The sequence below is a fragment of the Sardina pilchardus genome, chromosome 24 (genome assembly GCF_963854185.1).
Source record: "Sardina pilchardus chromosome 24, fSarPil1.1, whole genome shotgun sequence".
In the NCBI taxonomy this organism is placed as follows: domain Eukaryota; kingdom Metazoa; phylum Chordata; class Actinopteri; order Clupeiformes; family Clupeidae; genus Sardina; species Sardina pilchardus.
Window position 1 is genome coordinate 22863878 of NC_085017.1, and position 13230 is coordinate 22877107.

Here is a 13230-nt window from a genome sequence, read left to right on the forward strand (position 1 = left end):
ACCTACACACAGAATGTCTGCAAACGATGATAAGCAGTTTGATTTGCACACATATATACAGCATATGTGTAAAGCACAATGGAGATGGTATTTCAAGCCCACAGGAAAGAAAGCTCAATCCAAACCCATAAGAACCACAAAGCACTCTGGGTGAGTGAAGTACATCCAAGGTCGTAGATCAAGTGAGTACTTCTCTGGCTGGACATTTTTACAACGTGCTGCTGCTCTTCTACCCCCACCACCACCACCACCCATCCCCTCCTTGTTGCTAGGCAACTGCAGGCTCCTTCAATGCGGCAGAACGATCACTGTACTGCCGCGGCCACAGAGGCTTTACTCTTAAGAAACTCAAATACCGTCCACACATTACACCTGGATTACACTCACACCATTCGTTCTGACGGTGCCCTTGGTTGGCTATGGCATCTACATCATCCCCATAAGACACCAAGGGCCTAATGTATACCAAATGACTTTGTGACCAGAAAAGGCCTAGATGTCTACAGACAAAGTCTATACAGAAAACGGTGTATCGATTTCCACACAAGCACTCACGGTGAATGTGTTAATCTGCTTTAGTTATATTTACAAGCTTCCTGCATTAGTGTGCTGCCCCCTAAAAAGTTGTATTTTCAGCAAGGTCTGTTTGTTGTTAAACAGGATATCGGGAAAAACTACTGGCCTGACTTCCATAAAAAGTGTAACATTGGCCAAGGAAGAAGCCGTTATAATTTGGAGTGAATCCAAACCACAGACTGGGTGTTTATTACTAATTAGAGGCTCTATTTTTCATTTGAATTGACTTTATTGCAAGATGGCTAGGACATTTTGCCCTTGAGAAGGTGTTCTGCACTGGTTTATTACAGTAATCTCTCCCAGCCTCATCTACAGCAGTTCAGACATGTCAATCATATCTTCATTATCCTTGTGATTATATTCTATTTAAGGCCTAAGGCACAAGCAGTAAAATGCTTATTAGCTAGAATTCAGAATGAAAACAGCTCAGAAGAGATACAATCTAAAATGTGGTGTTAGATAAAACTTCACTGTTCATTAGAAAGACAACTGGGAAATGTAACCTTCATTGTCACAAGTCATTGTGTCTTATCACATTACATCATTATATCTGTCTCTTCATGGTCACCCCAAAGTTTTCAAACACTTTCACAAACACAGCATATCACCGACAGAGGATAGGAGGAGTGGACATCCAAATCAACACAAGTAGGGAGGAGAGTGTCATAGCAACGCATCACTGACATCGCCATGGATACAAGGAACCATCACAAGGGCGTGGAGCGATACTGATGTGAGGATTGGTCAAAATGCACTCTGAGGGGGAATTATGTAAACAAACAAAATAAAAACAACAACACAACAACAACCCCACGATGCACACAAGAACGGGCGTTGGTGAGGAGGAGGAGGAGGAGGAGGAGAAGAGCAGGGATGTGTGAATGACCAACCACCAAGCACAGGCAAGCAGGCAGCACCACCAGAAACCACGATGACACCAAAAACAACCCCCCAACCAACCAAAAATCAACTCAAAACCGACCAAAAATAAACAAACAAACAAAAATCAGGATTTGGAGGACGGTGGGTGGTGGTGGTGGTGGGGGGTTGAAAGGTCAGGGGTCACGGATGACCCCTGACACGGCTCGTCCTTACTTCTGTTGGGCGAGTTCCAGAGCGTGGCAGAGGACTTGGACAGCCTGTTGTTAATGACAGGCTCCAGCTGCCGCGGCAGGTTGACCGTGGAGGCCGAGCATCTGCCTGCGACAGAGAGAATGCAACACACAGCACACGTAACACACGCACACACACACACCACACACACACTCACTCAGATCACAGGGAACGCCAGGAAGAGCCACATCAGGCCTCTTTCCCTTGCTCGTGTCGCCATCTTCCAAACAAGCAGAACTTTCTGTCACCAGACCTGGACATTGAGAGAGTTCCAGAGATACAGGTTGTGTGTACTGTAAAATAAATGCACTCCTCAGGGGGGAAATGGAGTCAGAGAAAATTCCAGATGCCATTCTAGAATGTTCTCTGGCTATCACATCAAAGTCTTAGCCGACATGTTCTAAAGTCGACAACTGGTGAAATTCTCCCTCTGATCTTGGTGCTTTTAACAACATACCCTGATAATAAGGTAGTTAATAACTATTATCTAGTTAGTAAGTAGAAAAAGAAATCTAGAAAAGAATGAAAAGAAAGGCATATGAACAGACAGACAGATACATAACACGGTCACAGATAGATACAGACATGTTAATGGAACATTTATGGACAGACAACAAGACAAACTGAATAGAAAAGAGATGAAAAGACAAGTAAAAAGACCACAAATCAATAAATCAACATTACAAATTAACTATCTAATCAACATAGGAAGCTACTGTAACTTCAACGAGAAACTTTTCATTTTATGGTCCTGAAAACAATGGACCCCTCGTCCCGATTTGCCTCTATGTGACTACAACCAGTCCACATCCAGAGGGGGGAAAACAAATGAGAGATTCTCGTAGCCCCGGTGTGAAAGCAGAGTTCGTGGCCCTTCTTGGCCCTCACGACACTGTGGGTTTCACAAGCGACCCCTTGAAGAGCTGGGCTCTTACAGACCACTGTTACAGTAGCCCCTCTAGGCCTCACACTACCTGTCTAATGAGAAAGGTCCTCTCCTCCACTGCCTGAAGGAGAGAAAGGATCAACAACAACAACAACAACAACAACAAAACAACACAATGAAAACAACTGACATATAAACAACCATGACGACAGAGGTTGACACTCTGTGCTGGTGCAAAATGACATGGCCATGGGGATGAAATCATGAATCGAAAAACAAATACAACTTGAAATGAAATAAAACGTGACATTAAAATAAATAAAAAAATGAAAAAAAAAATTGGTCAGTTCTCTTGTGACCGTTTTTTTCTTTTTTTTAATGTATACTTTAAATTCTGTATAGCCACAGTACAGACCACAGCCCAGTAGCTTACTGTAGAAATTATAACATGGCAGCTCACACACTGGGGACTTAACCATGTTAGAGCACATACCGCAAAGCTGAAACAATGACAACTTAGAGAAGTTGCTGTTGACTGAAAGGTATAATCCATTCCTCACAGTATCCATTCATTATATTAGTGGATAGGCTGATCATATCTCATCAAACTCAGAGACACCATGAGCAGCTAAATGTTTTGTTGTAGGCTACTGTGTGATGTGGTGCTTCGCTGTGTGAAGTTGTGTAGAGTTTTGCAGAGTGTCTGTGTTATGTGTGTCATATTGGGTTATATTCCCGTACATTGGATTAAGTGAAGTGAGTCCTAGACTACATACTTTTTTGTACTATGTACTTGTACTAAATACTGAGTTGTGTTGTGTTGTGTTGTGTTGTGTTGTGTTGTGTTGTGTTGTGTTGTGTTGTGTTGTGTTGTGTTGTGTTGTGTTGTGTCGTGTTGTGTCGTGTTGTGTCGTATTGTGCTGTGTTGCATTGTGCTGTGTTGCATTGAGTCGTTTCGCGCGCTGTTCTGTCAGGGTCACTCACTTTCTCGGCGGGACGTCTGGTTGAGGCCGCCGGCCCAGGACCATCGCTGCTGTCGGATCTCGGCCCACGTCTTTTTGGTCGACCTCTTGATGGCAGCCTCATACCGCTCCTGCAGTCACACAGCAGAAGGACGTTAATGTCTCAGAGTACATCAGTGTTGTCCTAAGTGAACGCCCCACAGCACCATGCGCCATCTGTACAATTCTTAATCAGTACAAGGTCGCTATGTCCAGCTCATTTAGAGGGGTGTCTAAACACAAGAAAACACTTGTCCTAATATCTGACTCTATCTGGGTCTGGCCTAGTCATTACTGTAAGTCTTTCTGTAGAGTTATTGCATTGTCACTGCCCATGCTGGACTTATTTCTCTACTACAGGGTGTCAAAGGGTGTTAAGAGCTACTGCTTTTAAATTGACACTGTAATTAACACTGGTCCTCATCTTATTTCTCTGCAGACTAGGAAGTGGGGGGCTCTTTTGCGACCACTTCAAACGTTGTGGCACTAAATCAATAAAACTGAACTGAATGACTGCTTGGCGTCTGCTAAGTAGCATAACCATAACCGTATACCTTACACCACCGTATACCATGGCCACATCGTCTACAGTAAGACCACGGCTGCTCGCCTGCTTGGCTTTAGCCCCGCCCCCTTTTACCTTGTTCCTCTCGAGCTTCTCCTTCTGCCGCTCCTCCAGGAGGGCGCGTCTCTTCTCGGCCTTGATCCGCTGCTCCTCCAGCTTCCTGCGCCGGTCCTCCAGCTGGCTCTCCCGCAGCCGCCGCGCCTTATCCTCCTTCTCCAGCCACTGGGCCTTCTTCGCAGCTGCAGAGGAGGACACGGGTCAAAGGTCAAACGAGGCTAAGGGTCAGGTGTGTGTGTTTGTGTGTGTGTGTGTGTGGGGGGGGTTGAGATGGGGTGTGTGATCAAATTGCATTTCACTTTCATCCCTCACTTATAGAGACACACTTCACAGAACTGCTCGCTTGAGCAAAGACATGCATGTTGTATTCCAGTCTAGAGTTCACAAGCTGACTAACGTTATCTTTGTATACAGCAGGCTGTGTAATATTCCAATTCCTAATCCCAGTTCTGACATTACAGATATGCAGCTCGACCCATTTCACACAAGGGCAGCAGTGTCCCCAGGGGTACTGGGGGTGCCTCTCATTTGGGCTTTTATACGTCCTCCCTCGCCCCTCGGGCCTCGATCCTCACTGATCTACATAAAGAATGATGGGGCGAAAACAATGGGATAGTCTATCCAGTGTTAGTTATAGATCAGTGGGAACGCCCCTCGAGGATCGAGCATCGAGGATCGAGGAGGCATGTTGAGAAGCACCTTAGGTCTATTGAGGGTAAGTGACTTATGGAGCTGGTCTAGAGAGAATCCAACAGATTGTTTACCTCCGCCAAGGAGGTATATGTTTTCATCGGGGACCGGCCGGCGTTTGTCTGTCTGTCTGTTAGCAAGATAACTCAAAAAGTGATGGATGGATTTCGATGAGATTTTCAGGGAAGGTCGGACATGACCCAAGGAAGAAACGATTAAATTTGGGAGTGATCCGTAATTCCGTCGGAATTCCGTCGGGATTCCGTCGGCGTTTATGTATTTAGCTTAGTGGTGTAATGGCATGGTATGGCCACGTGGTGGCGATCTGAATAGTTTAGGTTCAAATGTATGACAACCTAGGAAGAACAATGCAGGCGGAGGTAGCTCCGCTCTCTGAGTGCTTTTCTAGTTTTTTACTGTACTTGTCAATAGGCTACTACTCCCTTCTACAAAATGGTGGCAGACGTTCTCCTGCTAACTGGAGGGAAAGTCAGAGAGTGCATTCCTGGGTTCTTCACTGTGGGAGGGAGAACCACTGGTGACTCATCTCATTATACTTTGTTGTGGATGTTCTCTTGGTTCTCCCTTTGGGTTTCACAAGGACATGAGCATGGCTAGTGGTCTGCTCTGGATATACTCCTCCACTCTTCCTCTGGGTAACACGTAGGAGGAGGTGGAAAATGAGATTGATGACTTTTACACTCCCGCTCAGAGAGGACAGTGTGTTTGTGTGTGTGTGTGTGTGTGTGTGTGTGTGTGTGTGTGTGCCTCTACGTGTGTGTCTTTGGGGGGGAACCTAACGACTTTGAGTCATTTGGTTACTTTAACATGCTTCCTGTCTGTCCCTTCTGTAATTGTATCACATCAATCACAGGAATTTTTTTGCCACAGAGCTTAAAGAGCTGGTACTTTTTTCCACATACTGCGCTTTCGCACATAGAAACATATAACTTCCCTTGCAGCTTGACTGCAATATGAAATACTGCGCTGATTACAGACTCAGGCCACCATAATAACAACATGATTTAGATAAGGCAATGGGCTGAAAACAAACAAACACACAAACAAACAAACAAACAAACACTTTAACATGGCTGGATGGCAGTGCCTGTGCTGGGGAGTGTAGCCCACAGCAGCATGTAATTAAGTTCCACTTGAGTACTACAGTGGCTCCATCTTCACGTTGGCGGTTCTAATAACCAATAAAATGGCAGTCTGGGTTCCTTATTTAAAGAGCCGCTGCATGCGGCGTGCCGGCTGTGTGCTGATCCCGGCACAGCAGGCCTCCCTTAAGGCTGCCACGGCACATCACACACACACACGCACACACACACACACACACACACACACACACACACACGCACACACACACACACAAACTCACGCTGGAATTTCCTGTTTTTCGGTCACAACCACACACACGCAGACATACACACAAACACACACACACGCGCTCGCACACACACACAGACACACACACAATGACAAAACACACTGACAAACACACATTCACTCACCAGCCCTCTATCTACAATACACCAATACACTTGAGTACAGCGAAAGATATGAGACCTGGGTGGAGCTGAACATGGTGAGGGGTGGAGGGGGTTTGCGGGGGGCATCGGAAATGGTACTGGCCACCCACAGATGTGTAAACGTGCTATGGATCATCTCTGAGTGAATGAATGAATGAATGAATGAATGAATGAATACCTCATGCATGAATGACAGGACTGATAAGAATGCACTCTTTTTCATGACTAATGTATTCATCCGCTGTCTACTTACAGTAGTTACTAGCTTATTCAGTTTCATTCAGAGTTGAATGAATGCATTACTGCTCAGGGCTCCCACTTGTAGAGGTTACCAGGCAGTCAAATCCTGAAGCACTTAGCCCAACATTCTAGCTGCTTTTTTCTCCTTCAAAGATTCCTCACAATTCTTATGAATAAGGATTTGGATTTGCCAGGACGCATAAATTCCCCTCTTTTTATAGAAAGAATAAATGGAATTAGCCCAATTTATTCCCCCCTTTCACATCTCTCTAACACTCTGACATTAGCTTACAGTAATATGGGCAACACTGGTGCTTAACACTGTGATCGCATTAGGGGGGGCTTGGTGCAGTAACACTAATGCAATAGAGGAATAGGGCCGTGGTGGCTTTGGGCTTCAAAGGTTTAACACACCGGCATTACAAACATCCCCTTCACTCTGTCAATGGAGGTTTGGATTTCTTTTCTTTGGGAGCTCTGCATTTTTCACACACAGATTTCCCCGCATTGCACAGACACAACGGAGGCTCTGGAGGGGTGTATGGTTAAGGCTGTGTGTGGAGCTTTCTCTCTCTCACACACACACACACACACCCACACACTCTCATCCACACACACTGTATATAAACACACATTATGCATACACAGACATGTATGTGTTCTACTGATGCTCTCTCTCTCTCTCTCTGTCACACACACACACACACACACACACACACACAGACACACACACACACACATACTGTACTCATACAAACACACACACACACACACACACACACACACACACACATCTTGACAATGACACTGAGCTGACTCTGCATTACTGTAAAACAGGACAGAAGTCTCTGCTCTCTCCCCTACAGTACTCCTGCTCCTCTGAGGTCTGCTCCCATCAGCTGAGACTTCCCTATACTGCCGACAGGGATTCACAGTGGAATATTCCGCCAGGCAGAGAGGCAGGCACGCAGGGTAATAGCTGTGACTGGGAGGGAAGTAATTACAGCCGTCTCTGCGAGAGGCCACGTCTGACTGCCGTTTAACGGCCTCATCTTTTTAGCGTAACTGCACACAGCACACTGCAGGCTCCTGCAGCACAGACACTCTCCATAAACTCTATACTCTAGTGGCGATGAGCAGAGGTGGAAAAATCCAGTTTCAGTGAGTAAAAGTCAGATCATGTATTGGTTCTACCTGTGCACAGTATTTAGCACAGGTGATCTCGTCAATTAGCTGCTCTACCTAGCTGAAGAGTTGTGCTAATTAGAATCAGCTGGTTTAGATTAATGGTTGGCACAGATATGTGGTAGGACTTTTACTCACTGACACAGGATTGTTCCACCTCTGGCGATGAGGAGCAGAGATGTGATCATGAAGGAGGCAGACATGTTACATGTTAAAGCCATGTCAGAGATGTGTGAGAGAAACACTGAATTCTTTCACTGCAATATTTCAGAATTATGCTATTGTCCATTTATTACATTGACAGCAATTTGTTTAATAACTTGGTTTGACACACAAGGCAAGAGTTGAGGGGCTGTGAAAGGGAAACAGAAAATACTACAATGTAGTCGTCTGGAAACTCAATCAGTGATGCCAGGAAGAGGCACTGAATAGCCACCAGACCACAACTTCAAAAAAACACACCTGCCCACAGAGAGGCCCATTATCCTCTATTATGAACACACAGGCACCTCTCCATGTTTGATGGTCCACTTACAGTACTTAGCCTGTTACAGCTGGCCATACCGTCAACTCAGTAAGGAGATATGGGGGAGGGGGGGGGGGTGATTCTATGAATAAAAACTCTTTTCTGAGATTGAAACAAAATGAGCATGGCAGTTTGATTGTATCAGGTACCTTAGAAGTCAAGATTCATTACCAACATGACAGCTGACGGTTAGCTTGTATCTGTTAACTGTTATAGAATATATGCCATCTAAAAGGATATGGATTATAGTTAATGCTGAAAGATGGACTCATCCTTTAACATACACAACTAGATTAAACGTGGCGTTCTGGTTCGCAATATGTGAGTCTCATATTTCTGTTATCTGCGCTTATCTGCCATGCACTGTTACGCGTTCAGCTCAGTTGCCATGGGAACCGGCGTTCCAAACAGACATGGGTGGGATCAAATGGGCCGAGATGAGCAGCGTGATGATGATGCAGCGACTGGTACGGGGGGTGGGGTGGACGGGGGTGGACGGGTGGACGGGGGGGGGATTATCATTACGACGAGTCACAGGGACTTACCTTGCTCCAGCGTACGCTCTTCTGCAGCGTTAGGAAGAGGGCACACAAGGCACACAAACGTCAGTCATCCCACAGAGGACAACACACACCCTCAGACATCAGTCAGTGTCATAAGCAATACATCGCTCCGGCTGCCAGGCATGAGGGAGCAGTGAGAGATTTGGTTTGGGTGGTGAATATCGACACAGCAATGAGAGGGGTATCAGTAGAATCAGTAGACTGCTAGATGTTGTTTATTTTGGTTACTCTGGTCAAAACAATCTATGTTTGTACCAGATGTGAGGGGCTGAAATGTCACTGCAAAACAGAGGGGCTTCAGCTAAGTGATCCTTTGGGAATTAAGGAATTTCCTCCGTCCACGGTGGTATGTGTCTCACAGAAGTAGGACACATTTTAGATGTCAGTTGAGTCTAGGTAGAAATACTCTAAGTACGTATATTCTACTCTTATGAGCCATAAATATATTGACTATTACTACTCCAGTAGTTCATCTCTTCATGACGTGTTCATGTGTGTTTGTTTCTCACCGATGTACTTTGCTCTCTCTTCTCTCCTCTGCTTTGCCTGTTTCTGTTTCTGCTCCGAGTTCATCCCATCTGGAAAAAAACAGGAGACGATTTAGGATTTATTTTCACACTTGAAATTAGTCATTTAGCAGACACCTCTAAACAAAGCCACATAAACATAACACATGTGATGTCAATACACAGCACAGGCAACCAAACAAACAGCATGAACAGCAGTCATCATTATACAGATTAAACAGACCTCTGAACGTTGGGAAGGCCAATTCATGTGAATGGAACTTTCTGCAGCACTCTGAAGAGCCGTGTAATAAGAAGAATGCGTATGTCTCATGTAGGGAATATACTGATTTAAAAGGGGGAAAACAGATACGTGTTGTCCCCCATAGATGCCCTTTAAAGGGTGACTCCACTGCCAAACAGGGGTGTCCCAGGTTATGATACACTCTGCTGAGCACGCTGGGGCTAATCGAATCCTTCCCAACAAAACACTCCGTCTCGTACATCTCACAAGGAACAGTCTATTGATTCAATTCAAATCAATTTCTGGACACTACACATCTCTCTGGTGCACTCTGAAACTGCTTTGGTAATGTAATGAAAAGATCCCCCCCCCCTCCCTTTAAATTCAAGGACAAGCTTTCTCCCTCTGCATGGTTAAGTATTTGATTATCACCGCTGTCAGCGGTAAAAGCTAATCATTTCTGTCGGCCCTCTCTCTTCGGCCCTGAGGACTCGCCGGTCCCACCTTGTCACCCTCTCGTGTGCGTGAGGAGACGCGGTGCTTGTGATGGCCGTGTCTGCAGAGGAGGAGGAAGGCCCCGAGGAGCACAGCTCCATTATGAATGTGTCTTCGTCATGCAATATGTATGCAATGCTCTCTCTCTCTCTTTTTTTCTCCCTCTCTCTCTCTCTCTCCCCCTCTCTCTCCCTCTCTCTCTCTCTCTCCGAGAAGAACGCTGGTGCAGCCTCACTGCGACGGAGCCGTCTCCATGGTAACGGGTCTCTTACTCCACCCCTTCATTTGCTCCCCCTCTCTCTCTCGTCCTCCCTCTCTACTGGCATCAAAGAGTTCCATCACTGGACTCATCAGGCATCAAGACGGGCCCGACTGGTGGAGCATACGCCCCCCCACACACATACGCACACATGCATGCACACACACACACACACACACACACCACACATACAGTACTTACACACATATACACATATAGGTACACACAGACATCTGCACACACATAGACACACACACACACACACACACACACACACACACACACACACACACACACACACACACACAGACATATGCACATACAGACACTTTCACAGATACAGACTTTTATGTGCACATACACCAGACACCACACAGACATATACCCCTAAACATACATACTGTAAGCACACCCCATTCCTTCAGTCTAGCTGCAGTTCCAGCCCTTAAAACAAGACTGAACTAGCTGAATGTCCCCCCTCTCTCCCACCTCACAACCCAAACCCATGCTAGCAAATGACGGCTTGGCTCTGTGCCAATGCCATCTGCCTGGGAAGGGGGAGGTGAGCTGGGGGGGGGGGGGTATATTTCACTGACTGGGCTTTCTGTGGATGTCCACATGTTCTGTTCGCATGTGACTAGTGTGGGAAAGTAAACTAAACCAATACCAGTGTATACCGTACCAGTACCTGTATATAGCTTCTTTCAATCTATAGCATATGCATTTTTGGGGGTATTAGTGTAAAATCTTTATTTTGAATCGAGATAAATATCTACGCCTCCCTTTGGGGATATTTATACCTCACGTCAGTCCTTTCTAATAGCTTGATAGTGTCTGTTCTTAATTTCATATAATCTGGGGATTTTCAGCCCAGGAGACTAGCTGCAATCTCACAGGTGTACTGCGCGGACAGGCGCAGTATGCTGCCCAAACGCGTGACCCAATTTCCAGCGTTTTCTGTGCAGGCTTTTCAGAGCTCATGAATGCACCATCCGTAATGAAGATGTGCAGAGAAAAAACAAGACGAAAATGAGGACTATTATAGTCTGCTATTATGATCTACCACAGATGGACTATTCATTAGGGGTTGGTAATTAAAAATAGACAAATTCTGTAATTCAACTGTAATAAAAGAAAAACTTATATATAGTCATATAACTCATGCAGACTTTAAGTCTTATTACTTACAGTAATAATCAACTCCTACACAGCTTATTTGGGAGTCTAACACTAGACATGATTTTCAGTGAAACCATGGTAACCATAGCATTATATGAGCACTGCTGACTTCTTCTCTGTACACACTTCGTTTACAGTAGAAGAGTGTTTCGCTTTTTTATTTAATCTTTTACTGCACCAAGACTCCTCAAGGTCACACAGCATTTTCCCGCAGAGACAAAATCTTTTATTAATGTCATCCTGTCCAGAGGATATTCACAGAATAGAATGTTCCCCCTGGGCATTCTATTCTATTGGATGGTTCCACAAGACATTCACAGCACGTTCCACGGAATATTCCATAGAACATGGGACAGTTCCTGGAGACACTGGTACCTTTCTTGGGCTGGGGGCTGCTGCTGTTGCCTGGTGTGGAGGGCCGCCCGTCTGACTTGCTGGTGGGGGCTGTCTTTGAGGGGGGGTCCGTCACCAGGGACGAGTCTGTGATGGTGGTGTCGTCCGCTTTGAGCGGGCTGCTCGCGTCCAAGCCATTAGCACTGCTGTCGGGGGTGGGGGGCAGACCTGAAAAGGACAGAAGACAATGATCACATTTTAGCATTTGAGCTATTTCATGTCCTTATTTTCAAAATACAATACTTCTCTTTAAGCAGGAGTTTGAGTGTCAATGTCAAACTGACTTCACAGGACAATGTGAATCACAACATCCAGCACCTGCTTATCTACCTCTACTTCTGTCATATTCAGGCACTTTGGAAACCTTATCTCTTGAGGACAATGAGTTATCCACCTCTGCCTCCATCTATCTTTACACAGAGGCGGCGACTCTGCTGACAAGAGTGTTTTTGTTATTGTAAATCATGTCGTGCCCTCTATTTCACACCATCGCCACGAGTGGAGTTCTTTATTGATTTGAATTCAACGTTTAAGGCCAGCGCCCACTAGACACGTAGACGGCACGATGCGACAAGAAAAAAAAAATTAGAACTCCATTATTCCATTAACGGCGCTGCAGCCCGCTAGAAACGTCTGCCGCGCGGCAGCCGCACAGGGTTAGAAAACTGTTCTAAAATCCCGCGCGTCAAGCCCACATCGCTGAGCGCCGTGTCCGGTGGGCGCCGGCCGGCCGGCCTTTCCAGAGCCAGTCAGTGGCACACGGGACGTCTCCTTATTTCCTACAGCTGGAGCCTGTGGGGGCTGCGGGGGCCTGAGGAGAAGTCTGGAGGAGACTCATTAGTGCTCCAGACCTCAGGCTCCATTACAAGCCCATTAACATCTCGTTCACACCCAAGTCTCATCCATCACATCAGCCATCAGTCAGCAGAACACATCAAAGCAGAGAGAGATATACGCCATCTCTCTCTGGAGGCTGCAATCACCCATCTCTCTCTCTCTCTCTCTCTCTCTCTCTCTCTCTTTCTCATTCTACCCCTGGCTCTTTCTATAATTTCTCTTCTTTCTCTCTCTGTCACTTCTTCTATTGCTATCTAACTCCTTCTTTCTAGGTAAGTCTGACATCCTCATCCTCATCCTCCCTCCCTCTCTTCCTCATCCTCCCTCCCTCTCTTCCTCACTCATTGATTCACTCTCGTTCACTCTCTCTATATATCATT

General features: G+C 45.8%; 1 protein-coding gene across 4 annotated transcripts in view; it reads right to left on the reverse strand.

Moving 5' to 3' along the window:
- Window positions 1–13230, reverse strand: part of LOC134072968 (MAP7 domain-containing protein 1-like) — a 43202-nt gene that overhangs the window by 10828 nt on the left and 19144 nt on the right. The window contains exons 2-7 of one of the 4 annotated variants that reach the window (XM_062529867.1): window positions 11996–12181; window positions 9447–9515; window positions 8920–8940; window positions 4217–4380; window positions 3560–3668; window positions 1672–1776 (exon numbers count right to left, since the gene is read on the reverse strand). In XM_062529867.1, coding sequence (XP_062385851.1) covers window positions 1672–1776; window positions 3560–3668; window positions 4217–4380; window positions 8920–8940; window positions 9447–9515; window positions 11996–12181 — 654 coding nt within the window. The remainder of the gene's footprint in view (window positions 1–1671; window positions 1777–3559; window positions 3669–4216; window positions 4381–8919; window positions 8941–9446; window positions 9516–11995; window positions 12182–13230) is intronic. The other 3 variants (XM_062529868.1, XM_062529869.1, XM_062529870.1) reach the window with 3 other exon arrangements.